General features: G+C 40.5%; 1 protein-coding gene across 5 annotated transcripts in view; it reads left to right on the top strand.

Moving 5' to 3' along the window:
- Positions 1-19871, top strand: part of ABL2 (ABL proto-oncogene 2, non-receptor tyrosine kinase) — a 99991-nt gene extending 80120 nt beyond the window's left edge. For 3 of the 5 annotated variants that reach the window (XM_032604254.1, XM_032604246.1, XM_032604264.1), the window contains 9 exons: positions 1500-1795; positions 4846-5118; positions 6199-6283; positions 7329-7506; positions 8123-8307; positions 9296-9448; positions 10331-10420; positions 13152-13325; positions 14107-19871. In XM_032604254.1, coding sequence (XP_032460145.1) covers positions 1500-1795; positions 4846-5118; positions 6199-6283; positions 7329-7506; positions 8123-8307; positions 9296-9448; positions 10331-10420; positions 13152-13325; positions 14107-15806 — 3134 coding nt within the window. In that variant the 3' untranslated portion in view covers positions 15807-19871. The remainder of the gene's footprint in view (positions 1-1499; positions 1796-4845; positions 5119-6198; positions 6284-7328; positions 7507-8122; positions 8308-9295; positions 9449-10330; positions 10421-13151; positions 13326-14106) is intronic. The other 2 variants (XM_032604282.1, XM_032604273.1) reach the window with 1 other exon arrangement.
- The last annotated feature ends 6675 nt before the right edge of the window (positions 19872-26546 follow it).

The following is a 26546-nucleotide window of genomic DNA, read 5'->3' as shown; positions in this document are numbered from 1 at the left end:
AGAAAAACAACCAAAAACCTAGGGAGTTTGACTGTATCCTGATTATGATGACATGTGATTATCAGTTCTTTGTAAGGAAGCAACAGTAATGTACTTGGTAAAGAACTTAGTCTTTAATTCTCATTCTCTTAGAGTAGTGGAGAAAAACTACAGACTGACAAGTCTTATTTAGCTTTTCTGGCAGCAGTAAGATTTTTTTTCCCTCTGCAGATATGGTTGGGGAGTATTTATTAGTACACATGCATTTCCACCACCACATGCACATACACTACTATATACCTATATGTATATATATTTTTTGTATGTGTGTGCATGTGTACATGCATATACTCATGTTTTTTCTCATTGAAATGTCTCACATCCCAGGGTCTTGGGTGAGGTGGTAGGGGCTAATAGAAAGTTATCCTATGACAAACATTTCTGTAGACTGCTGAAAAAAGTTAGATGGCTGACAGAATAGTAATTTTGAGTTTTTCCTCAACAGCCGTTGCCTGATAATTACTGAGCCATATGCTTTTGATTGCTCTGGAACTCTATAGGAAAGCTTGCATCTCTCAGATATGGGAGCCTATGGCCTTATAAGGATTCTTTAAGTTATCATTTATCACTAATGATACCTCTTTCACCTTCCCTGTTTTGCCTGTGCTGCAAGTACAGGGGCAGGGTGTATGTTTGGGGAGTCTAAAGTTGATGTTCACAGCTTTATTAGATCAAGGACATTGAAGTTGATAGCAAAGATAACTCCGAGTAACTCGTGTCTTGGGTTCCAACTTCAGACTCAGCTTCCCTTTGCTGCACACTAATTTGAGAGGAGCAGATAGGGGTGATTAATTCATCATTGGGAATGGGAGGGAAATTGGGAAATTCTGTTTTAAAACTTGAGTCCTGGAAAAGATTGTGCTTTGGGAGTCCTCACTGCCCACCTCCACCTCCAAGTACTTTTCTTTCTGAAAATGTTGCTGAAAGTTCTGTGGTCGGTTCCTTTTTGTTCTTTGTTTTTTTTACATTGATGGTTTTTGTAGCCTTTGTGCCAACTGAAATTTAGAAGTAACTTTGTATTTTACATGTCTTATCCCTAATCCTTGATTGTGGTTAACACTGAACCATATATAAGATACATTCCCTGACAGACTGTTTTGAGGAAAAAATTAATTTCATTTTTTTGAAGAGTGAGACTGTGTCATTTTCCAGACATTTGAATAACCTTTTTATCTTTGTATGCTACCTTAGTTGCATACATGGAGTTTCTGGTTAAAAACCTTTAAAACTCTGTAGGTAATGTCAGAAAACCATCTCTTAACTATGCTGCTTTTGTTTAAGCTACGAGCTAAAGATATCAATCAGGCTACGGTGACAGCCAAGTTTTCATTATTTTTAAAAATTTTGTTGGTTTAAAAGTTCTTGATTCATTTTTCAGTGAGTTTTAAGTTTGACAGACTGCTTCCATTTGAGGTAGTCTTAACATCTTTTCTTTCATTCTGTGATGACCTCCTGGCCAGGTGAAAAGCTACGAGTCCTTGGTTACAACCAGAATGGTGAGTGGAGTGAAGTTCGCTCTAAGAATGGCCAAGGCTGGGTGCCAAGCAACTACATCACCCCAGTAAACAGCCTGGAGAAACACTCCTGGTACCATGGACCTGTGTCTCGCAGTGCAGCAGAGTATCTACTCAGCAGTCTAATCAATGGCAGCTTCCTGGTGCGAGAAAGTGAGAGCAGCCCTGGGCAGCTGTCAATCTCGCTCAGGTATGAGGGGCGTGTGTATCACTACAGGATCAATACCACCACAGATGGCAAGGTAAGACTGGCTGGCAGCCACCTCTAGGTGTGGACTGGCTGCTGTTTAGAAACAATATTCAGAACGACTAAAGAATATAGTTTTTATGTCTGATATGAAATAAACTAATCACTGACGTGAGTTTGAGCTATTTGGCATGTGGGAGAGAGCTTACTCTTTTCAAAAGAATATGGTAATGGAAATTAAAAACAGTATTATGTTAATAGTTTAATGATGAGCTAGATTTGAAGGTGAAGAATGAAGAAAACAGCTGTATAAGTTAACTGTTCTCATCATCAGTATATAAGTATGCATATATGCATCCAGTACGTTATGTAGAATTTATAAATTAAGCCTTGTATCTATGAAAATTATAATGATCTCTACCAGAAAGTTTACCGAGTAAGAATTTAGGCTTCTGAGACTGATGTTGATCATTAATGTATGTTAATATAAATATTTCAATCAGTCATTTAGCAGTTTATATGTTAGAAAGACCAACCATATAGAAATGGCCATATTAGAATGGAACTGTTTTACTTTATAAATGGTAAAGTATAGACTTATGTCAGTTCTTCTGTTGAACAGTAAATTTAGATTGAATTGTTTCTTCCACTCTTTCTCTCTTTGTGATATGCATAGTACGGGAAAAGCACACAGGCTTTAAAGCAAGCAGATCTGGTTTGCTGGGTAACTCCATCATTTATTAACGTTGTGACCTTACTTAAGCCTCAGTTTCCCATCCCATATTATTGGATTCTTGTGAGGATTCAGTAAGATAATTTCCATAAAACATAATGGCTGGTAAAAAGTAGGAGATAGTAAATTATTAATTTTCTTTCTCTTTTGCATCACCTTACAGACATATTTTTTCTTGATGAAACCAAATAGAATCAGATAAGTGATGATATAAGAGAGACTCAACAGATCTACTTCTGGTTGTATACCCAATAGAAATGAGTGCATATGTGTACAGAAGACATGTACAAGAATGTTCACAGCAGCATTATTTATAGTAGTCAGAAACTAGAAACACCCAACTGTCTAACCACAGTAGAATGAATCAATACATTGTGGTATATTCATAAAATGGAATCTCGTACAACAACAAAATTAACATAGTACTGCTACACACACTCTCAGGAAAAACTGTGACCCACCAGCTGCCTACTTTTGTAAATAAAATTTTATTGGAATACAGATACACCCATTTGTTTATGTATTGTCTATGGCTGCCTTCTCAATATTACGGCAGATTTGAGTAATGACAGAGACACTATGGCCACAAGCCTAAAATATTTACAATCTGGACCTCTAGAAAAGTTTGCTGACCCCTGTCATAGATGAATCTCATACACATGAAGCTGAGCAGAAGGGGTTAGTGATTGCCAAGGGATGGGGATGAGGGGAGTGGGAATGACTGCTAATGGGTATGGGGTTCTTTTGTAGGGTGATGAAAATGTTCGGGAATTAGATAGTGGTAGTGGTTGGACAACCAGTGAATATATTGAAAAATGCTGTATTGTACACTTGAAATCATGAATTTTATGGTGTTATATATGAATTATATCACAAAAAAGAAGTTGAGTGAAAGAAAGCAGGCACAAAACAGTACTTATTGTGTGATTCCATTTGTATAGGTATAGTTCACAAGCAGGCAGAGCTAACCTAAGGTGTTAGAAGTCAGCAGAGTGGTTACATTTGCAGGGGTAAATAGCTGGGAGGGCACGAGGGAGGCGTCTGGGTGCTGGTAATATTATAATGCTCCATGTGGGAGATGTTTACATGGGTGAGTTCACTTTATAGAAATCATCAATTCTCCATTTATTAATTGTATACTCTTCTGTATACACTAGAAATTTCTTTTTTTAAAAATAAGCAAGCTCCCTTGGGAGGTAAGGCCCAAAGAGTGCTATCTTACTTTATACTTCTTACTGCTTATCACAAATTAACTACTATTTTGTTAACAACTCTCTGAAATAAAATTGTGGCTTTTTGTAAAACGGCCTAGACACTCCAAAGCACATCTTAATGAAATAAAAATTATAAGATATTTGAATACCCTCTCCCTACCAAAAAAACTGAAATCAGTGTTTTTCAAATTATGTTCTGTGCAAGATTCTGAGGTGGTATTTCATAAATTTTTACAGGAAGCCAGTCCCCTCTTACCTGCTTTAATCGGCATTTCTCTTCCTTTATCTTATATATTTGGGTTCCGTAGTCTTTTTGCATAAAAATATTTGAAGACCAGTGATCTTGATGATCCAGAGAGAGATTTTGGAAGCTTTTCCCCCTCAAGACTAGAACTACTTTAGGAACCATAGGAAGAGTGGTTTAAATGAGATTAAACTGAAGTTCTGTTTCTCCCTGCCATCATGGTTTAATTCTTCCATTTACCTCAATAAGATAATTCCTTATTTTCATATTTTATTAATCAGTATTTTTTAAACTGAAGTATAATTGGTATATAATGTTGTGTTAATTTCTGCTGTACAGCAAAGTGATTCAGTTATATATATATCGACATTCTTTTTTTATATTCTTTTCCATTATGTTTTATCATAAGATATTGAATATAGTTCCCTGTGCTATACAATAGGACCTTGTTGTTTATCCATTCTATATATAAATCTTACATCTGCTAACCTCAACCTCCCACTCCATCCCTCCCCCAGTCCCCTCCACTTGGCAACCACCAGTCTGTTCTCTATGTCCGTGATTCTGTTTCTATTTCAGAAATAAGTTCATTTATGTCATATTTTAGATTCCACATATAAGTGATATCATACGGTATTTGTCTTTCTCTTTCTGACCTACTTCACTTAGTATGATAATCTCTAGTCGCATCCATGTTGTTAGAAATGGCATTATTTCGTTCTTTTTTATGGCCAAATAGTATTCCATTGTATATAGGTACCACATTTTCTTTATGCATTCATCTGTCAATGGACATTTAGGTTGTTTCCATGTCTTGGCTATTGTGAATAGTGCTGCTTATTTTCATATCTTAAGACCAGTGAAATAATGACCTCTTTTAGGTTGGTTTAGCTTTTCTCCACTCTCCTCACCAGGTTTATGTAACTGCTGAGAGCCGCTTTAGCACCTTGGCCGAGCTTGTTCACCATCACTCCACAGTGGCTGATGGACTGGTAACAACACTACACTACCCAGCACCCAAGTGTAATAAGCCTACAGTCTACGGTGTGTCCCCTATCCATGACAAATGGGAAATGGAACGAACAGATATTACCATGAAGCACAAACTTGGGGGTGGTCAGTATGGAGAGGTTTACGTTGGCGTCTGGAAGAAATATAGCCTTACGGTTGCTGTGAAAACATTGAAGGTGGGTTGCTGAGAATTACAGTTTTCAGGCATCTTTTTCTTTTGTGCTGAATCACTTGGAAATATCAGCTTGCCCTTCTTTAGCTTTGGAATGCTTTCCACCCACTGGTGCCAAGCACATCAGCAAATTGTGATGATTAACCCTGGTGCCGTTGCTGACAATGCAGGGGCAGATTATTCACTGAAATGCAGTGAAATCCACATGTGGGGAAGGTTTGTCTCTGGAGGCTGTTCATGTAGTTCTTGGTGGGAGGTTAGAAGCACATTATTACTTGTAAAAGCAAAGCAGCTGCTTTCCTTCCTCAGAACAACCCCTGCTGGACAGAATTCTTCATGCATTGTTGGAGAATCATGGGCACTGTCTTTTCTTGTTCTGTCCTTTATCTCCCTGCTGCTTGCTCCTCCCATCTCCATGAGATTAGATCACTTTTTCTTGTTCTTCATATTCACAGAAATCTTTTTCCTGATGCCACCCTCTTTCTCCGTTAAGCATCCTGGTATCGAATTACAAGTTTTGTCACTCATTCCATTCTCTGAAGATTTCTCATATGCCTCAGTAGCTCTGGCATGTCACTCGAAAGGACTGCTCTTCACCTATGAGTAGTAGTCAGTTCTTTTGCAAGCACTTAAGTGCTTGTTCTGAGTGTGAAACAGTATGTACAGCCTTGCAGATATGCTTTGCTCCTTAAGGAATTTGTCAGGAAGATAAATGTGTAAACAGCCAACTGTTGTCTCCTCTTTCAGAGGCTTGAGGTATCTAGGGAAGTAAACTAGCAGAGAACTGAGTTATCTATCCAAGTCTTTTGTGTTTCACTTGTGATAGGACATGATTGCTGAATTTTACTCACCCTACTAAATTTTACTCCAGTTTCAAATACTGCATAAATTCAAGGAGACATTTTCTTAATTGGACTTGTATAGAGCATATTATTTTGTGATAAAATTTCTTGAAGTAAGTGCTAAAATATTCAAAAGATACCACCTTTTAAAGCTGAAGTTTTAGGATTGTGAGTTGACTCAAATGATTAAGATGGGGCTTGTCCCTTTCCTCTTTTTCTTTCTTATCTTCCCCCCTTTCCAGGAAGATACTATGGAGGTGGAGGAATTCCTAAAAGAAGCTGCAGTGATGAAGGAAATCAAGCATCCTAATCTGGTACAACTACTAGGTGAGGACGCTTGCCTGAACCATAGGTTTCTTCAAAGATACTTGTCCCCCCGTACCCTGTTATCTCCAAATCCTCCTTTTGAATCACCATGGTGGAAGCTCCTAGTACAAATCTATTTCAATAAATGGTTGTTGTTTTAATCAGCAGTCTCTGTGTTTAAAAATTACCCAACAAACAGTGACCTGGATTGATTGCAATGTATAAAACTGCCCAGCTCATGGTAATTGCCCCAGACTAAAGTTCAGAATCATTCAAAATGATACTAAACCAAAAACTGTCCCAAAGTTTTTTGCAAAATAAACAGGCATTAAGCAAAGGTCTATGATTAAAGTCCTTCTTTTATCATAGTCATAAAGAGGCATTAAGCAAAGGACTAAGATGAAAAATTGTGACCACCCATCAGTTTACCTTTACAAGCAGAAAGTGCTGTGCTGTGATAGATTGGCTTCTCACCTATTCAGATCACAGAGAAACCTTTGACTGAAACCATTGACTTTTAAAAATAGGGCCAGTTTCTTCGGGTGTTCATCGCACCAAACGATCCCAAAGGAAGTAGTTTCTTCTGGTTTTTTACAAGGAGTCCTCCATGTATTAGTGAAATCCTTAACTATGGAAACAGTTACAATCTTTTTAAAAAGCATTATTACAGTCTGGGCTCACACAGCCTTCAACATATGCACAATTGCTATTACTTTTAGATAAACATTGTTAGCATGCAGTTGAGGATGGGAATTGTGGGCATGTACAGAACTCTAGAAGTATCAGTAGTCCTGACCCCTTATGGAATTAATACAAGTAACTGCTTTTGCTCAAACAGGCATATACTCAAAATGCATGTGAATTTCCAGAGTGTGATATCAATGGAAGTAGAGACTTCCAATCAGCCAGCTTCTTAACTTTGCTGCATTATTTTTAGAGAATGACATGGCAAGAAAGGAAAAGATTACTGCTGAACTAGACTTTAAAAATTGTCCATTTTTCTTGCCAAAGTGGTTTGGAGTGTTTGAATATATACTAATAAAGCAAGCTCTATTTGAACTATCAGGTGTATGTACTTTGGAGCCACCATTTTACATTGTGACTGAATACATGCCTTATGGGAACTTGCTTGATTATCTCCGAGAATGCAACCGAGAAGAGGTGACTGCAGTTGTACTCCTTTACATGGCCACTCAGATCTCTTCTGCAATGGAGTATTTAGAGAAGAAGAATTTCATCCATAGGTGTGTAAAACCTGATTATCGCCTATGATTAACCATGAAGCTGCCTTGCCTGACATGCAAATAAAGGAAAGAATATGAGAACCTTCCCAGAAATTTTCAGATAACTCAGGAAAGTAATTTTCTCTTTCACAGGGACCATTGTAATGTCATTTCCTATAAACCTACTGTGTATTCTGATTAAAGTATTAATGCGGGGCCTTTGCTGTTCTCAGAACAGAAAGCTGTTTATTTTGCCCAAGACTATATCCAAGATCTTTTTGCTCCATCTAGCGGCTTAAGTTTAAAAATAGCTTTCTGTCTTAGTAAAGAACTTGAAACCTTGTAGAAGAGCATCTGTTACTCACCTCTGAAACCTATCCCACTGTACTTACAAATAGGAACCCGTTTTCTGAAGCCTGCTTTATTGTGGCATCACATAACCGCCTCTTGATGAGTACTCTACAAGTGATGTATAATTAGTGGCTTTCTACCATGTCAGCGATTTTCATAAAACACTGTATCTGTCAACAGTTACTTATCAACTCTGCTTGTAGCACAAAGAACCGATAACAGAGCATTCATGACCATTTTCCAGAACCATCTGATTGGAATCACATTTGGCTTCTCTTTCCCACAGAGATCTTGCAGCTCGTAACTGCCTGGTGGGAGAAAACCATGTGGTAAAAGTGGCTGACTTTGGCTTGAGTAGATTGATGACTGGAGACACCTATACTGCTCATGCTGGAGCCAAATTTCCTATTAAATGGACAGCACCAGAGAGTCTTGCCTACAATACCTTCTCAATTAAATCTGACGTCTGGGGTAAGGTTGGAAGGGATGTTTTTCTGTGTTTTGTCATTTTCTTTATAAGTAAATGCTTAATTCTTTAGAGGTTCTCTTTTATATGATCAGTATCCTTTGCCTTTACACCCATCCTTCTTCAGTCATTCAGCAAGCATTTATTAAATACGTACTATCTGCGAGGCGCTTACTGTAGAAAGAAGTTGTAAAGAAAAAGGTAAAAAAAGTCCCTGCCTTCAGAGCACTCACAGTCTAGGTATTATATTGCACTGAAGTTCTAATGATCCTCTCTGTGAAGCTCCCTGTTTTCCACATTAGGCTTTATTGCTTGTTTCTAGAGCACTGTGACACAGAGTAGCAACCTCTTTTCAAGGAAGGCATGATGAAGTTTCATCTAGAATTTGTCCTTGTAACTGATCTTGTTTCTACTGCCCTGAAAAGAAATACGATTTAGTAGAGACTTGGGGGAAAGAACAAGTCTAGAAGTTTCGATTGTGGGCCAGTAGAAATAGTTGAGGATTCTAGGTCATATTTTACCAGAAATCTCAAACTCAGGAATAACCTGTGAGAAAATCAAGCAAATTCTTTTTTCACATGCGAATTTTATCTGATTTTAAATGAGTCCATTTTTATATTATTCCTCTAGTATTAGCTGACTTAAAAATTGTGAATTCATTAAATAGATCATAAATTGCTCTAAGAATAGTTTGCTTATGCCCCAGACTTCTTGTATGGTCATGGTTTATTTTACCTCATTGAAGTAAAGGAAATCCAAATAAAAATTGGGAAATTTAAAGAAAACTGTCTTTAAAGTGAAGTGTTCCTTCAGTGAAGTGTTCCTGTGGAAGATATCTTCGAAGAACAAGTCATGTTGTAAGAATTATAAGAGTATACTAATGTTGTAATAGTGTGAATGTTACCCACAATTTGAAAGAGAAGTTACCTAATGGTATAAAACAAATAATAAATCAGAAGAAATATAAAGCTCTTTTTTTCATCCCTTTTGCAGCTTTTGGGGTGCTCTTGTGGGAAATTGCTACATATGGAATGTCACCATATCCAGGTATTGACCTGTCTCAGGTCTATGATCTACTGGAAAAAGGATATCGAATGGAACAGCCTGAAGGATGTCCCCCTAAGGTGTATGAACTTATGAGAGCATGTGAGTATTTTTGCATATTTTAATTTTGAAGGTTTAAGTGAACAATTCAGGATGATTAACAAAATTCAAAACATTTTTCCTCTCAGTGTTGTAAGGTTGTGTCCAGCCTCATGACATAGAGTTAGTCAATGATCAGCCTGTTGGGATATCGTATGCTCTACCAGTGAGTCTTACTGGAATCCAAAGAGTCATTCTCTGTGGCCCAAATATTCACCCAATTTTCCACAAACATTTGCATATATAATAGGATAATAAGAAATTGGGTTTGGAGATTAGATAGGGGAGGGCTGCTTTCAGCTACATAAAATGATTGTTAAAGACTATGGAGAATGCATGAAATTGACTTCTGTGATGAATAAAAGCATCTGACTTCTTAAAGATGAGAAAGTAGGAAGGTGAGTAGTGAATTAAACTGCAGTGTGTATGAATATGTCTTGTTATTTTCCCATTGAGCATTGTTGTTGCCTACTGCCCTGTCGTTGTCAACTGTGAATTCCAAGCTCCGCCTTTGATATACTGTTATGTTTCTGAATGTGTACAACTGATTATTTATAAGAGTGAGTTTAAAGACAGGTTTTACTACTTTTCATTTTTCCAGTGGAAGAAAACGTGTCATTTTCTAAACCATCTCCCCACCCTTCTGCATCCCTATAGTAGAGGGAATAGGAGCTGAGGCTACATAGAAGGATTGGCCCTAGGAAGTGGGTTCATCACACCTCTGAGTCTGGAACTAAGAAACAGCTGCCTCACTATCATTGTGAACTTGCTGTAACTCTGCTTTAACAAGCATGTGTCCTAATGCATGGAACTCACCATCAGGGTGCCCCTGAATATTTAATTCCTGCAAGAAGCTTTTAATACTGTTCTTCTTTTGTTACATAGGCTGGAAGTGGAGCCCTGCCGACAGGCCCTCTTTTGCTGAAACACATCAAGCTTTTGAAACCATGTTCCATGACTCCAGCATTTCTGAAGGTGAGAATCTGGTGATTTACTGTCAGTGGTGGCTAGTTCTGAGTGCTGGGGATGATAAAAACATTTCAAAAATCATAGATTCTTATAATTTGGGACTCCATTTCAAGATACTGAATTCTTGGCCTTTATTATTATTGTTTTGCTTTTTTTTTCTATTTTAAGATGTATATTTGTGTCTCTAGCTCATATTAATCAGAAATTAATTTAGTCTTTTCAGGAAGAGTATAAGTTCAAGTTCAGTGGTTAAGCATTAACACAATGCAGGAAAGAAGAGGAAAAAATGAGAATGAAAAATATTTCAACTCTCTAAACCACACCTATAAAGACAGAACCAAGTCATAAAAGCAATATCCAGAAATTCCATTTCTGGAAATAGATCTTAAGGAAATAATTAAGAGTATGAACAAAGATTTAACTGTAAGGATGTTACATCAGAGTCTAGTTTATAATACTGAAAAATTAAGAACAATCTAAATATTTAGTGTGCCAATTATTATATCCATGTAATTGAGTAGTTAAAATGATATTCTTAAATATATTGACACAGAAAGTTTAGAATGAGAATGTTAAGCTATGAATAGTGAGAATCTTTTTCTTATCTAAAAAACAAACAAGTATATGGACACTTACAGGAAGTTTTCTACTTCTGTGTATAATGTCTCTTTAAAATTATCTGCAAAAGTGAAACAATAACTTGTTATAAAGAGAGGGAGACTTCCTAGAGAGCTAAAAACAAACAATTCTTAGTTATACTTGCCTGTTAGACATTTTGGTGTAGTTCCAGAATTGTATACATACTTTTCAAATTTTTCTTTTCCTTCATAATTGAACAGAGAACTTACTGTTTAAGTTCAAGTTAAAAATGTTAGAAGAGGAAATCAGCTAAGTTGATTTTGTCTGCTTCCCTTAGTGATTTATCATGTCTAGGTAAGAAGAAAGGAGGAAGTACAACACCAAAGTTTAATGAAAAGTATTTTCATCTTCGTCCTTTAATGTATGGAACTTCCGCAGCTTGGGGAGGGCACAGCTTGCCCTTTGGGCCAGATTGAGCAGCTGCCTATCACAGCAGTCTTCTTTCTTCTGTTGCTTTATATCCTATGCAGTCAAAGTGGTAGAAGTCGTAAATATTGGTCATAGAATTGGGTGCTTCTGTGTAAACGTTTAACTTCTGTTGAATCCTTAGCTAAATATTTCTGCTTCTCTTGAAAATGTTATATTCTTTTAGAAAAGCAACCGTATCAATTTTCAAAGCTAACTTCAATTAAAAATTGCTAAGCAAAAAATTTAACATTATTTAACCCACATTTTATTAAGTATTTAACCTGTGGTAAGCACTATACTAGGTCTGAGGACATAGAGATAAGACACAGTTCTTACCTTAAAAGGATGTATATTAGTTGTAAGTGAAAGAAACTTAGCTCAAACTTTTCTTAAGCAACAAGAGGAGGATTTATTGCCTCATAACCAAACCATGGAAAAGCAGGGATGGCGCTAACTTCAGGGTCACTTGAAGCTATGGACTCAAATAGCTTCAGGTCTCCTTCCCTCTTCTCTTTCCTTCCCACACCTTCACCCACCCAATATTTCTTTACGTTTGTTTCTACGTTAATCTCATCCTCCAGGTGGCATAGAACACAGTTGTCAGCATCCTCATGTCTGTCTCGCAGCTGCTCTGTAAGAAAGGAATCTCATTGGCATGGCTTGGGTTATGTGCCATGTACCCACGCTTGTGGGGGGTTAGTTTTGAAAAATAATTACCAAAAAAAGTTGTAAATTAATTACAAAAATTCACAATTTAATTGATCCATACTTCATTTTTGTTCAGGAATGAATAGCAAAGTATGTCTGCCTTATTAGTAAAAGCTGCAAAACCCATGACTGCTTTTAATCAGCTGAGGCTTACTAATGGGGTGAACACATTTTCAGGAGCCTCATTTGCTTCACTGGCATGAAATGGAATGGATTGTATCTACCTTCCTTTTTATGCAAGGCGCAACCTGAAAATAAAAATATGTGCAAACATCCATTTGCTTTGTTCAACCTCTGAACAAGCGCTTAGTAAACAAGGATATCCAGATGACCAATGAGCACACAAAATCACCCATCATCAGAGAAGTACAAAATAAAACAGTGAGATGGCCACTACACATCTATCCCAGAATGGCTAAAATTAAAATCAAACAAAAAAAACTAACATCAAACTTTGGTAAGCATGCACGGTAACCAGAACCTTCATACAAGTTAGTGGGGATGTAGATTGGTCCAGCCAGTTTGGGGAGGTTTGGCAAGACCCAGCAAAGCTGAATTTGTGTGCTCCCTGTGACCTACCTGCTCCTATACCCAGCAGGCGTGCATAACACTGAAGCCAAAGACACATAGTACAATAGGATGTCCCTAGCACTATATTCATAATAGCCAAAAACTAGAAACAAATATTCATGAAGAAGAGAATGGATGAAATTTGGTGTATTCATGCATTTGAACACTACACAGCAACAAGAAAAACCCCTGCCACATGCAGTATGAATGATGAATCTACAGGGATGAATCTACAGATAGAATGCCGAGCAAAAGAAGCCAGACACAAAAAGTACATAGTGTGTGATTCCACTTACATATTTTATACTCCATTCTTCAGTTCTTCTCAGTTGTATGCCTTTCTGAAAAGAGAAACTCCCATTTTTTGGTCATGAAATTGTTCTTTTTATCATTCCCCTTGCCTTCCTCACAGAGGTAGCCGAGGAGCTTGGGAGAGCTGCCTCCTCCTCATCTGTTGTTCCATATCTGCCCCGATTACCTATACTTCCTTCTAAGACCCGGACGCTGAAGAAACAGGGGGAGAACAAGGAGAATATTGAAGGGCCACAAGATGCCACAGAAAATTCTGCTTCCAGTTCAGCACCAGGTATGAATGAGTCCCTAGGCAGGTAGAGTCAAACTGCCTTTTTTTTTGTTTTGTTTTGTTTTGTTTTGTTTGCAGTACGCGGGCCTCTCCCTGCTGTGGCCTTTCCCGTTGCCGAGCACAGGCTCTGGACGCGCAGGTTCAGTGGCCATGGCTCACAGGCCCAGCCGCTCTGCGGCATGTGGGATCTTCCCGGACCGGGGCACGAACCCGTGTCCCCTGCATCAGCAGGCGGAAGACTCTCAACCACTGCGCCACCAGGGAAGCCCAAAACTGCCTTTTTTAAAGAGCCTTGGGGTATGATGCTTTTATTTCCACTTTCCTGCCCATCTTCCCTGAGGGAAGTGTGGCTGGCTTCTGTTTTATTTACCACTCTAGTCCTCAGCTCTGCATTGCCAGTGTTAGTAGTCCTGATCTGTCCGTCCAGCATACAACTCTGCCTCCCACTCCATTTCCTAAACTCCTGATTCCCAAATAGTTACTGTCTTTACAGTTCCGGCAAAAATTTCTTCATTGAGTCTGATAGATGAAGCCAGGTTGTGCTGTAGTTTCTAGAGAAAAGTTGAATGCCGAGGTAAAAACCAGCGGATTATTTCTTTCCGTTTATATCCCATATTGCATTTGGAACAATAGCGTGAAATGATAATGTATTTATTAGTTTCCTCTGAGTCCTGCTAACACTTGACATTTAATAGATGCCAACAGCACTCTTACAGTTCAGCCTTAGTAACTCAAATGAGTCACTTCTTATTTTTCACATTACTGATTGGCCGTTTTTTATCAGGCTTCATTAGAAGTGCACAGGCCCCCAGTGGGTCCCCAGCACTGCCTCGAAAGCAAAGAGACAAGTCCCCCAGCAGCCTCTTGGAAGATGCCAAAGAGACATGCTTCACCAGAGATAGGAAGGGAGGCTTCTTCAGTTCCTTCATGAAAAAGAGAAATGCTCCCACACCCCCCAAACGCAGCAGCTCCTTCCGAGAAATGGAGAATCAGCCCCACAAGAAATATGAACTCACGGGTAACTTCTCATCTGTTGCTTCTCTACAGCATGCTGATGGGTTCTCTTTTACTGCTGCCCAGCAAGAGGCGAATCTGGTGCCACCCAAGTGCTATGGGGGTAGCTTTGCACAGAGGAACCTCTGTAATGACGACAGTGGCGGGGGTGGGGGCAGTAGCGCTGCTGGGGGTGGGTGGTCTGGCATCACAGGCTTCTTCACACCACGCTTAATCAAAAAGACACTGGGCTTACGAGCAGGTAAACCCACAGCCAGTGATGACACTTCCAAGCCTTTTCCAAGGTCAAACTCTACATCTTCCATGTCCTCAGGGCTTCCAGAGCAGGATAGGATGGCAATGACCCTTCCCAGGAACTGCCAGAGGTCCAAACTCCAGCTGGAAAGGACAGTGTCCACCTCTTCTCAGCCAGAAGAGAATGTGGATAGGGCCAATGACATGCTTCCCAAAAAATCAGAGGAAGGTGCCGCTCCGACCAGGGAGAGACCAAAAGCCAAACTTTTGCCCAGAGGAGCCACCGCTCTTCCTCTCAGAACCCCCTCTGGGGATCCAGCCATTACAGAGAAGGACTCTCCAGGGCTGGGAGTGGCTGGAGTGGCAGCTGCCCCCAAGAGCAGAGAGAGGAATGGTGGGGCACGACTTGGCATGGCTGGAGTCCCAGAGGATGGCGAGCAGACAGGCTGGGCTGCCCCAGCCAAGGCTGCGGCGGTCCTCCCGACCACTCACAACCACAAAGTGCCAGTCCTTATCTCACCCACTCTGAAGCACACTCCAGCTGACGTGCAGCTTATTGGCACAGACTCTCAGGGGAATAAGTTCAAGCTCTTGTCTGAGCATCAGGTCACTTCCTCTGGAGACAAGGACCGACCCCGCCGGGTAAAACCAAAGTGTGCCCCACCCCCGCCGCCAGGGGTGAGACTACTGCAGCATCCGGCCGTGTGCTCAGACTCCACGGAAGAGCCCATGTCAGAAACACAGGAGGGAGGGAAGAAGGCGGCTCCAGGGGCAGTGCCCATCAGTGGGAAAGCTGGGAGGCCTGTAATGCCTCCACCTCAAGTGCCTCTGCCCACATCTTCCATCTCGCCAGCGAAAATGGCCAATGGCACAGCAGGTACTAAAGTGGCTCTGAGAAAAACCAGACAGGTGGCTGAGAAAATCTCAGCTGACAAAATCAGTAAGGAGGCCCTGCTGGAATGTGCTGACCTACTGTCCAGTGCAATCACGGAACCTGTGCCCAACAGCCAGCTGGTGGACACTGGACACCAGCTGCTCGACTACTGCTCAGGCTATGTGGACTGCATCCCCCAAACTCGCAACAAATTTGCCTTCCGCGAGGCTGTGAGCAAACTGGAACTCAGCCTGCAGGAGCTGCAGGTGTCTTCTGCAGCTGCTGGTGTGCCCGGGGCAAACCCTGTCCTTAACAACTTACTGTCATGTGTACAGGAAATCAGTGATGTGGTGCAGAGGTAGCCACCGTTAGCCGGGTGGGAAGATGCACACATTTCTGAGGGGAGAGGAAAAGGGACTTGTTTTCCTGTGTTCTCGTTTCAAAAAGTGGAAGACTGATACTTGAGTGTGTTTCTGTGAAGTACCTCAGATCTCTGAGTTCTCACGTTTACAGGTTCATCTCAAAAATAACAAAAAGCAAAAACCATAGGAGAGGGAAAATAGGTGGGGGCAGGGCAGTTGTGGACCGGATTGGAAGCTGCACTGGGACATCAGGGAACATGCATATGTCGTGCCGTGAAGAACCAAATCCAGCCCGTTCTTACCTGGAGTGATGTGAGCTGGTTAGGGCTGCTCCAGCAGGGCCGCAGGGACTGTGCCCAGACAGTGCGTTGGCTGTGGCACTCATTCTGCACCACACAGAAGGGAATTGACTTGGGGCCCCAGTAGGTACTAATGGTGATTATGCTTCAACTCATCTAACTTATTGGGTGGGACAGAAGAAAGCTGGGAATGTGCCAAGAGAAGTTTTGTTCAAGGCTGTTGGAAGCTACTGTTAGCCTCACTTCCACAGGTCACTGCTGCAGTAAGAACTGCAGATCAGATGGCTAGATGCAACACTGGGAAATGTGGTTCTGTCAGTATGCTTCTGTCCTGTTTTCCATTGGTGTATTAATTGGTACAGGAGGTAAAGAATGCTAGGAAGTATATTTAGGGAGATTGAAACCTCCTAAAATCTTACATTACTTAGCAGAAGCCACTTCTCCCAGGCTAATATGTTGTTTCCAAATGGATCAGGATTGGCTTTCTGCTTGTTGGTGCCTATCTTGTGAACCATAGGCATAGGAGTCTCTTTGGTAATTTTCTTCTCCCCCTTGCTGGGCAGGCTGTCTTCCTTTATTCCTGGCAGCATTCAGGGCATTAACCACCACTGAACATTATTGAAAACAATGGTCATGTACAGGTCTCACAGGGGAATCCTTTTCTGTTACAGTGCCCCTGCATACTGACATACCGGCAAAGGACTTGAGCAGCTGTATGTTTCTTTATCAACTAAAATGCCAGGGAAAGGGTGTCTTTTTGAAATCCGGTGGTCAGCCTAGAGGTCTGTGACTGAGTGGAGAAGCTGGCTTGGTCCTAATGGCTGTTTCCCCTCCCTCCCTTATCACCTTAGACCCAATCTAGGTGGAGAATAGGGAGAAGCATTCTCTCACTCTACAGTTTCAAATGAATCACCCTAAATTATTCTCACATGTTTTTCTCCTCTCACATACTCCCCCTGCCAATTGTTGTGCTTGTTTGTGAAGATCATATTGGGAATATTCTTTGATATTTATTTTATCATTTCACCTCTATTTTAAGAATGCATAGTTGAAGGAGCAAGTTATTTTCGGGGGACACCAATTAGATCCCAGAAACCTAATGATTCCTTTTCCTTCCCTATTCAGTTATTGTTATGGAAGTTAATTAGGATCGCTTCTTAATTTAGAACCAAGTCTAATTGGTTAGATATTATTAATACTTTCGACATCAGGTCTAATTCCAGTGACCACTTCATTCTCTTCTTAAAACTTTATGCCCTCTCCATTCCTGCCTCCAAGGAGAACGCAATATTAAAAAAAATACATTATTTTTTCCTCCCAAAGGAATATTAACTTAGGAAGATAGGAATTCAACATTGATGAACAGTGAGTTTTCTTCCTGGCTCTGTCATCGATCCACTGTCAGGCCATAGCCCCGTCTCTTAATCTATTAAATCAACATTGATGAACAGTGAGTTTTCTTCCTGGCTCTGTCATCGATCCACTGTCAGGCCATAGCCCCGTCTCTTAATCTATTAAATGGAGGTAATGATACATGTTATCAAGGGTGTTTTGCAAATAAGTGTATAGTTATCCCTTTGAGAGCCTCTCTGGAAAGCTCTTCAGTGCAGTATTGTTATATATGAATACAACTTTTTCATTCTCTTCTTTGCTCAGCAGCAGATAATGAAATTTAAAACTGCTGAGATTATACTAATTGGGCTAGAATACTAAGGGGGGAAAAGCATTTTGGATAGAGTTTGGCATCTTTGACCAAGGAGGAAATTTAGTTTTCATTAGAAAGAAAGGAACTGATTCTTACCGCGGGTGTTCCAGAGGAGTCCCAGGCCAAGAGAAGGATAAGAAGGGAGGAGACAATACCGGGCATTCCTTTCAGGAGTTGGGTGATCCCTGTCTGTCTGTTACCTACAGGTGGAGCACAGGCAACTAGTGATCTGGCTAATCTCCTTGTAATGGTTGGAAGAGTTCCCTTTAACTTGGATTTAAAAACCAACAGTCCTACTACCTTCTTCTTTGCCACTCTCCTTCATCATATATTTCCATAAACTTGAAATCGTTTTAGCAATTAGCCTTTTAAGGGTGGGGCAGGGAAAGCTAAAACTTTGGAATATTGTTATGCTGCTTTTTAAGTTTATCCCTGTCATTGTGGATGCAACTTGAGGGATTCTAATTGTTTTTCAGGGGATTTTTTTTTTTTTTTTTTTAAAGCAAGGGATCTTTCCTTGAGTGCTCTGAAAATAAGCCTTGGAGGAACACTACTGAGTGTATTTAAGCTCCCTGGTTTTCTCATCGAAGAACAGTCTTTGAGGGTGGGGGCTGGGTCTTTCTCAGGTGCCGCACCTGGCTCTGCCTCGTCCGCAGTAGGTGCTCAGTAAGTTCATGAATAGAATGGATTTTTTTCTCATCACTGTCAAGAGTAGCATTGACTGTTGTAGCACACCCAGCCACGTGATGCTTTAACTGTGTAACTTCAGGAGTTGAGGGCTCAGGGTTCAGGTTAAAGAGGCACTGTCAACTTACTATAAAAGTGTAACTTAGGTTTTTTCCATTATCTACTTGAAAAGGACCAGATTTTTTAAATAACCATAGGTAAATTTAAAAGTTTGAATTCAAAGCAGAGAAAACTGCTTTTAGAAACTAAAAATGTAGTTTAATTCTATCTAGTTTGAAAACAAAGCAGATAGCAAAAGCCCTTCTACAAGGTGTTGAAAACTTTCTAAAGTGCTTGTACGTATTGTATACCTTTCGGGTTACCACACCTTCAGTCTTTTCATGCACAGATAATATGATTTCAGTTTAGATTTACTACCTTAAAATGCAGTGTTTAGAATGCATCTTGATTGTGCTTTACGTGAAGTATTTTCTTAAAAGGCTTTGTGTAAAAATGTGTATATTTTCCTACAGATCTCCATCATGATTTTCAGAGATATAGCCTTAAAAAAAATTGGCCCTGAGAAATTTATTCAGTGTTTCTCCAGATGACATTGAGGTTCTTATAGTGGAGACCCTTTCTCAGCTGAATTATGGGGTTTAAGTTAGAATTTTCTTAAAATTCAGTTGCAAGTTAGCTAGTAAAATAGTGCCCAGTTAATAAAATGCTGACTTTCCTAAGGCACCACCCATATTTATTTAACAAAATCATGGAGATTTTGAGCTTCAAGGATACAGTTTAGATAGTGGTTAAGAGTTTAGACTCTAAAGCTAGTCTAGAAGGCAAGTCACTTAACTTTCCTGGGCCTTAGTTTCCTCATTGGAAAACAGGGATAATAATAGTAACTACCTCAGGGTTGTTGTAAGGATTAAATGAGATAATGTGTGTAGGATAGTTAGCTTGAGTGCCTGGCATGTAATGAGTACTCCATAAATGTTAACTACTACTACTATTATTATTAACGCTTATTCCAGTGAGTCTTAGCCAAGGACGTGCAACAAAATTTCCTGGGGTTTAAAAAAAGAAAAACAACAAAAAACCTGATGCGTCGGCCTTACCCCAGATCAAGAATTCCCCGTGGGGTTGGGTCTCAGCCAGTGTGTTTTCCAAGAATCTCTCCAGGTGTTTCAGACACCCAGCACTGTGTGAACACTAGCAATACCCCAACTCTTTTGTTTTTTTTACAGCTTAAGAAATTGGAAGAGAGGATGGTTAAGTTACTTGCCCATATTCTCAGAGCAGTTAATTAGTGGCAGAGCCAAGGCTAGAGTTGGGTCTTATTCACTTTCTCATTGTGGGGTCTTTCCACCATTCCTGTTGCCTTGTGAGACACTGCAAAAAAAAAAAAAAAAGCTCAGACAATCAGTCTGCACAGTGCTGCACACTTTCTAAAGCACACGTTCCTGGCATTCCCTGACCTTAAGGGACTTGAATGTTGAGTAATGGCAACACTAGCAAAGCAGGCATTCAGTAGAACTCGGTAATTTAAAAAATTATATGGGGTCATTCTTTTGGACAGACCTCAGCGACACAGCAATCTGCACTTTGTAATAAAGAAATAACAACTTAAGTTTTAAAAAACCTAGTCCTACATTCCTTTTTCTTAAAAAAATAGCAAACTTTATTGTTCCATATCATTTTGATAACTATGAGGTAATGTATATGAAAGCACTTTGAGAAAAGTATCAAGTGTAATATAACTATAAAGTTGTATTATTAATGTCTATTGAGAAGTTAAAACAGTTAATTAGATGTTGATTGACTTACAAGCTTTTGCCTGTGGGGGACCTGAAAATGCAGATATATGAACAATCAGCTCTGTAATTTATCACATTTATAAATATGAAACTGCTAAATGAATATGTGCAGGTTTAGTAAGTGTTTTGTTAAAATTGTAGCTCAGTGCTGAATAACTTCAGAAAACTAGGGACCAACTTTCTGGTTTAATCTTTAAAAAATAGTAACATGTACTCACTCCAGAACAAAGAAGCTCTTCTAGGGACCTTGATTCAAGAAGAGTGTGGCCCTCTCATCCTTGAACGTTTGTCCAGCACATACTCAGCCATTTAGTACCCTAAATGTGGGAGCAGACTCGTTACCTGTTCATGTTGACAGTGTCTTTTTTAACCTATGTCCTGCATAGTTTTGTTGTTATTTTGGGGGGTGGGGTGGGGTGGGGGCAGAGATGGGATGGCTGTAGAACCAGTGCACTTTGGGAATTACTTTTCTGGGATTTCCTACCAGATGTAGATGAGCTTGATATTCATCATCCCTGTTTAGTTTTTTTTTTTTTCCCCCTAAGAGGAGTAGCTGAACATAACTCACCTATTAAATTATTTAAAAAAAGAGTAAATTGCTTCGGTGGCCACATCTGAGTTTGTAGCTCTACTGCATTCTGACCTCTCCCACTCCCTTCCATTTTTGCTACCAATGTCATCGTTACTATCAAGCTATGCTCCCGCAGGAGTCCATGATGAGCTGACAGGGTTGTCTACATTTTTATTCTTGATGATTTTGGGGTTTCATCTTGCTTACATTAACTTGTTCTACCTGGATTTGGGGGCCATCTCTGTGCTCCAAGCATCTGTTATGACCAGTCATCTTTAGGTAAGTTTCTCTGGATATGAGTTTCTTCGTATGTATTGATGGACTTCAGCTATCTATATCTCTGTCTTAGCTTCTGTCAAGCCAGTAGCTCAGTTCTTTTGTAAATTCCTGCTTCAGTCTGGGATATGTGGGAGCAGGGGAGAAATAGGGAAAGGCAGCCCTAAGGTTGCCTGTACCTTCCACGTGACAACACAGGGAAATTGCTGTAGGCCTCACTGGTCAGAGAGGAGAGGCCTTGGGCTGGTTCTGAAACTTGTCCCACTCTTAACAGTCAGGATAGAGTTCCAGTTTTCCAGCTATCAGACTTTTAAAAATATAATACAAGGCTAGCTTTTTTTGGCAAGCTAACAGTGCCTGGAGTAACAATTACTGTTACCTGCTTTGTTGCAGCTCTGTTACAGCCAGAACTTCAACTGCCATCCTCCGCCCTCCTGTATGACTTGGCGGGGGTGGGGGGTAGATTTCAGGGCTGCGGAATGAGCTGCACCCTGCTCCAGAGCATCTACCCAAGTGACTGTCTTAGCTCCAGCCTGTCTTTTGTGAAGTTTACTGCAATGTCCCGAAAGATGAGTTCCTGCTCTGGGGCTGCTGGTTTTCATGCCACCCACCTGAGGTGTATATGTTCTATTGTATCTTGAGATAACAAGTATGCAAGATGATATTTCCTTCACTTCTGACTCAATATCCTAGATCCAAAGGACAGGAAATTAGGGAAGATTCCACCCTGTGATAATCAGGGTAAGAAGATCCAATGTTTCTCTCTGGGTGAGAAGGCCTGGGCAGGTCATCTTGATTCTGGGCTGACTTGGAGTGGTAGAGATCATTCCTAGAGGATTGTGCCTTCAAAGATGGGTTTCATGTGTTTTGCAGAAGAAAAGATTGTCAGCTAGGTTGATGTTGCACAAATATCAGACTAAAACTGGTGGAAGTGAACTTTTTGGTAGCAGTGGCTCAAAGCCCCCGTCAGTGAGATGTTCTCTCCACATGGGGTGCTGATTTGGTAAATTGCTGCACTTTTCTCCTTCCCCTTGGTGAGCTGGGGGGAGGACGCTCTAACTGGACCCTTCCCACCCTCCAAGTGCACTATGTACAATTATGAGTTTGAAATTGTTTACCTCTCCTAGAAAAATTATATCCTTTACCCTCTCCATTGCTCTGTGACCTGAACACAGTAGCAAGGCCCTGTTACCTCAGCCTGAGGTCACAGATGGCGTGTGAGCAGATCTTCAAACCTGCAGACCATCTAAGGGAAGGGACGTCTCCTTGTAAGTTGAAAGGCCAGGCCCCACACACGTGCACACCGACTATATCCGTTCTTTGAGATTCTTCGTTCATCATTGTACTCGAAGCAGCAAGTTTCCGGATCCTGCATGTCATTCCAAGCTGCTGAGCTATACGCACAGGGCTTGAGGTCTTGGATCATTCTACTTAACTCTTTAAAACACGGTGGAGGTGGACTGTCAAATGCCAGCAGGCTTTAAGAAAGGAAATACCAAGGGTTTGTATGGTTGGAGCTTGCTTAGATTTGCTTCTGAGCCTCAGGAGTTTTAAATCATGTAATGAACTTTAGTTACAGAATGGGACTTTTGGTTAGTAAAATTTTCACATATAAAGGCAATTAGTCTTCAGCAGTTCTAACAACAATAACACAGATATGCCACATAAATTTATTCTTGATTCGGAAGGTACTGCAGGATCCTGCAGTGCTTTAGGGTCATTGGTGGAGAATCCAAATTCTGTACAATTCTGAAGTACTGTACCATATGTTGTAAGTGGCAAGGATGCCAAGAGGCAGATGTTTCCGGTAGATGAGGGCCAGATAACCAGCCTTCCTCCATTTTGACAAACCAGTTTTCACTGTGGCCACTCTTCTTGGGACTTCCTCATGAGGGAAATTTGCTGAGGTCTTGAGAAATCACCCTGACTAGGCTGATTGTCCTTCAGAGAAATGAGTATTCAGCAGCTAGAAGGAACAATGAGGTACTCATCTTAACAGTTCTTTAGGGCGTATGTTTGAAAACCCTCATATCTCAGATCTGTGTAGAGGGTACATGCGATTGAGTCCACATTACGTACATACACTGTTGTTGTGCTCACTAAGAAAGGAGGGGAGAGAGGAGTTAATCAGATCTTTCCCTGTGGTGAATGAAAGCTGTGCCCTGGTTAGTGTGTTTGCCGTGAACAGGCCGACTGAGCTGTTAATGCATGCTCAGAACCCCCTGTCTCCTGGGTAGACCCCACGCTTTTCCTTCTTTGCAGTCTGATTCTGTCATGACTATCAGTGGAGAAACCCCAGTTTTGTGCTTGCTTGGCAAAAATAAGTTTGAACATTTCAAGGTGGTTGATGGAAGTTTGTCCTTAAAACGTATGATTCAGATTCTTTAAAACTTGTTTAATATTTATACCAAAGGTCACGCTCTGCAGGTGTATGTGTGGTGGGTGCACAGAGGGGGAAGTCTGGAGGGCCTACCCCTGTGTGCATTGCTAAGGGGACACAGTGAGACAATATGGGATTTAATTGAAAACACATCAATCATGGGTCACACTACCAGTGTTGTCAGGTATTTGTTCTTAATTGTTATTGTAATATATTTTCAGGTGTTTTGTTTTTCTAATTTAATACTTTCACCCTGTTGTCTGACTGTGAACTGCTAACAGTGTTAAACTTGATGTAAATAATGAGGCCCTTGAAAGGGGAATGCTGTCTGCCTGTTGTCTCACAAGGCTTGCCAACTTGTGTTTTATTTTAAATAAAGGTTGCAATATTTTATTGGCAATGTGGGCTTGTGATTGGAGTGTTTCTCCTATAATTTTAACTGATGGGTAATCTAAGCATAATTTCTTTCTCTCTCTACATAAAATAGATATCTGTAAGGTAAAGAAGCTGATTTTAGCAAGCATCCCTCTGGCATATTCTTTAGAATGGTCCTCTATGGGGGTGGCTACTCACCCTTTGATGGATTACAGTTTTGGAAATGGCCAAAGGCATCATCTGGAGCCCAGCTGATACATAAGGTGGGTGATGTGTGTGTGGGTCTGTCCATCCAACATGAGGTGACTGTAAAATGAGGCTTAATTCTCTCAAAGTTCATTCTGAGGACAGTTTCAAATAAGTTGTAAAAATGTTTTTGAGCCAAAGCAGCATTAATGGAGTAAGTGTAGAACCTCACAGGGAACATTCTAGTCTTGTTTGACTTGGTCTTCAATTTTAAAAAAAATGAATGACTCATTGCTTTTAGAAGTAACATTTTAATTCAGGATGAGTAGGATATACTCAAGCGATGCACACATACGGTCCAATCAGAATGGCTGTTGTAGGGGAGCAGAATTTGCCACCCCAAAATATGCCTCTTTGGCATAAGGGTTATTTTAAGCTGGTTATCTTTAAGGAACTGCAGACACAGGTGAAACCTGAGTAACTAAGTTACCCTTTTGTAAGAGAGATTTACAGTTGAGGGAAATCTCCATTTGTAAGGGTGTCTCCCTTGCTCTACCAAGAAGAGGATGAAACTAGAAACTTATCAGTGGAGAAGGTGAGGATGTAAATTTAAATAACAACCTCACAATTGTTTACTGTGCTTTTCCTGGTAACCGTAACTGACCTCCCAGCCCCAATATCTGCTTTTGTCTTCAGCTGAAAATAGTAGTTAAGGTGATAGTTTCTGCCATTTTGGAGTTAGTTTTCCTAGGTCTCTCTCATGTGTACATTTTACTAAACTTTTGTTTTTCTCCTGTTAATCTTATGTCAATTTAATTATTAGGCCAGCCAAAGATGCTAGAAGGGGAAAAGGAAAAATTGTCCTCCCTGACGCTGTAAGCATCAGTTTATACACCTCCTTAACATGCCACTTTCAGTCCTTTTCTCCCATGCATTTCTGGTTTAGTTTAGGAAGGCTTGTTTCAGAGTCATTCAAGGAGAACCTCCCATTGTTTCCACCCACTTTCCAACCTCCCATTGTTCCACACACTTTCCACACCTGAGGCTATAGCATTTGCCAAGAAAATCATTTTAGAAACATTGTCATTAATGCATAGGAATTAGAGTTGGACTGCCAGGGTTGAATCCCACTCCCTCATTGACTAGCTCTGTGACTTAACCCAAGTTATTTAACCTCTCAGAGCCCCAATTTTCTCAGTCATTAAATGGTGATTAAATTGGTCCCTAAGTGTTAAGTATTACATGAGGTATTGACTAGGCTATAGAGCGCTTAGCACGTAGTATGACACATGGTATGTTTGCAAATGTTAGTTACCTAAAACAAAACTTGCAGGGTTCCAAGAATTAGAATGGAGGGAAAGGCCCAGCCTGGGCTTTGAGTATGGTGCCAAAACTGACAGCAGTTTTACTAGGTTTTATTATTCTTAAAACACCTAAAGTTCTGTGTGCTGAGTACTTAATATTAATTCATTTAATTCTCACAGCCCTGTGAGGTGGGTACAGTTATGTTCACTTTTACAGAAGTGGAAACCAAAGTTAAACTGAAGCCAGTAGCTTTCCCCGTGGTCTCAACAGCAAGTGGCGGAGCCGCTGAGCAGAGGAGTCTGGCTCCAGAGGAGTGTTCGGAACCACTGCAGCCTGCTGCTTGTTTTGGTTCCTGAGGTATGAGATTCAGACCCAATGTTTATGACATCAAACATGGCTGGCCAGTGCTAAAAGCATGTCAGCTGCTCTGTGGCTCTGAGACCTAAAGCTATAGAACATACCTTTTAAAGTGTGTATTTACAGAGTTTGTTATGTTACAGGATTGGGTGGCTGCATGCTGTTCCTGAAATGCTCTAGAGTGAGACAAGGAGCCAGCACCTAAAACCGGCCCCTATTTTATTGTGCAGTTAGGCCAGGTTTACGTCTGTCCCATGGGTGGTGTAAAACTAAGTTCCTTTAATTCATGTGAGTATTGATTGGGTATCTAATGTTGCTCAGGCCGGGTACTGCCTAACCTAGAGGTAAATGAATTCAAGTAAATGAATGAATGTAATAAAGTGTTAAACAGGAGAGAAGCAGAAGTGTTCCATTTTACCAGGGCTAAAGGTGAGAGGGTTGGGAGGACTGTAAATAAGAGGGCCACGTGAGGTGATGACACATATGAAAGAGCCGTGTGTAATTCCATAAGTGTGGTAGAAGGGAAGAATCAAGGGAAGGGGAAAACACATAATGAGCACCTCCTGTGTATAGAGGCACAAAGTACACATTTACACATGGTCATTCAATCCTCAACGATGACTGTTTTTCTTTTTAAAGCTGGGAGCACAGGAGTGCTGTTTTCATAAATATAAGGGCAGTATGCTGTGGATGCTTCTTCAGTAAGAGGTTGAAATAGCCTGGCTCAGCTGATGTGGTTCCAAAGCAAACTGAAGTAAACTGGCAGAGGAGGCAGTCACCCTGTCAGCTCTGTGAGTGCCAGT

Source organism: Phocoena sinus, chromosome 1 (genome assembly GCF_008692025.1).
Source record: "Phocoena sinus isolate mPhoSin1 chromosome 1, mPhoSin1.pri, whole genome shotgun sequence".
Lineage (NCBI taxonomy): Eukaryota > Metazoa > Chordata > Mammalia > Artiodactyla > Phocoenidae > Phocoena > Phocoena sinus.
This window is presented reverse-complemented; position numbering and strand designations above follow the sequence as displayed.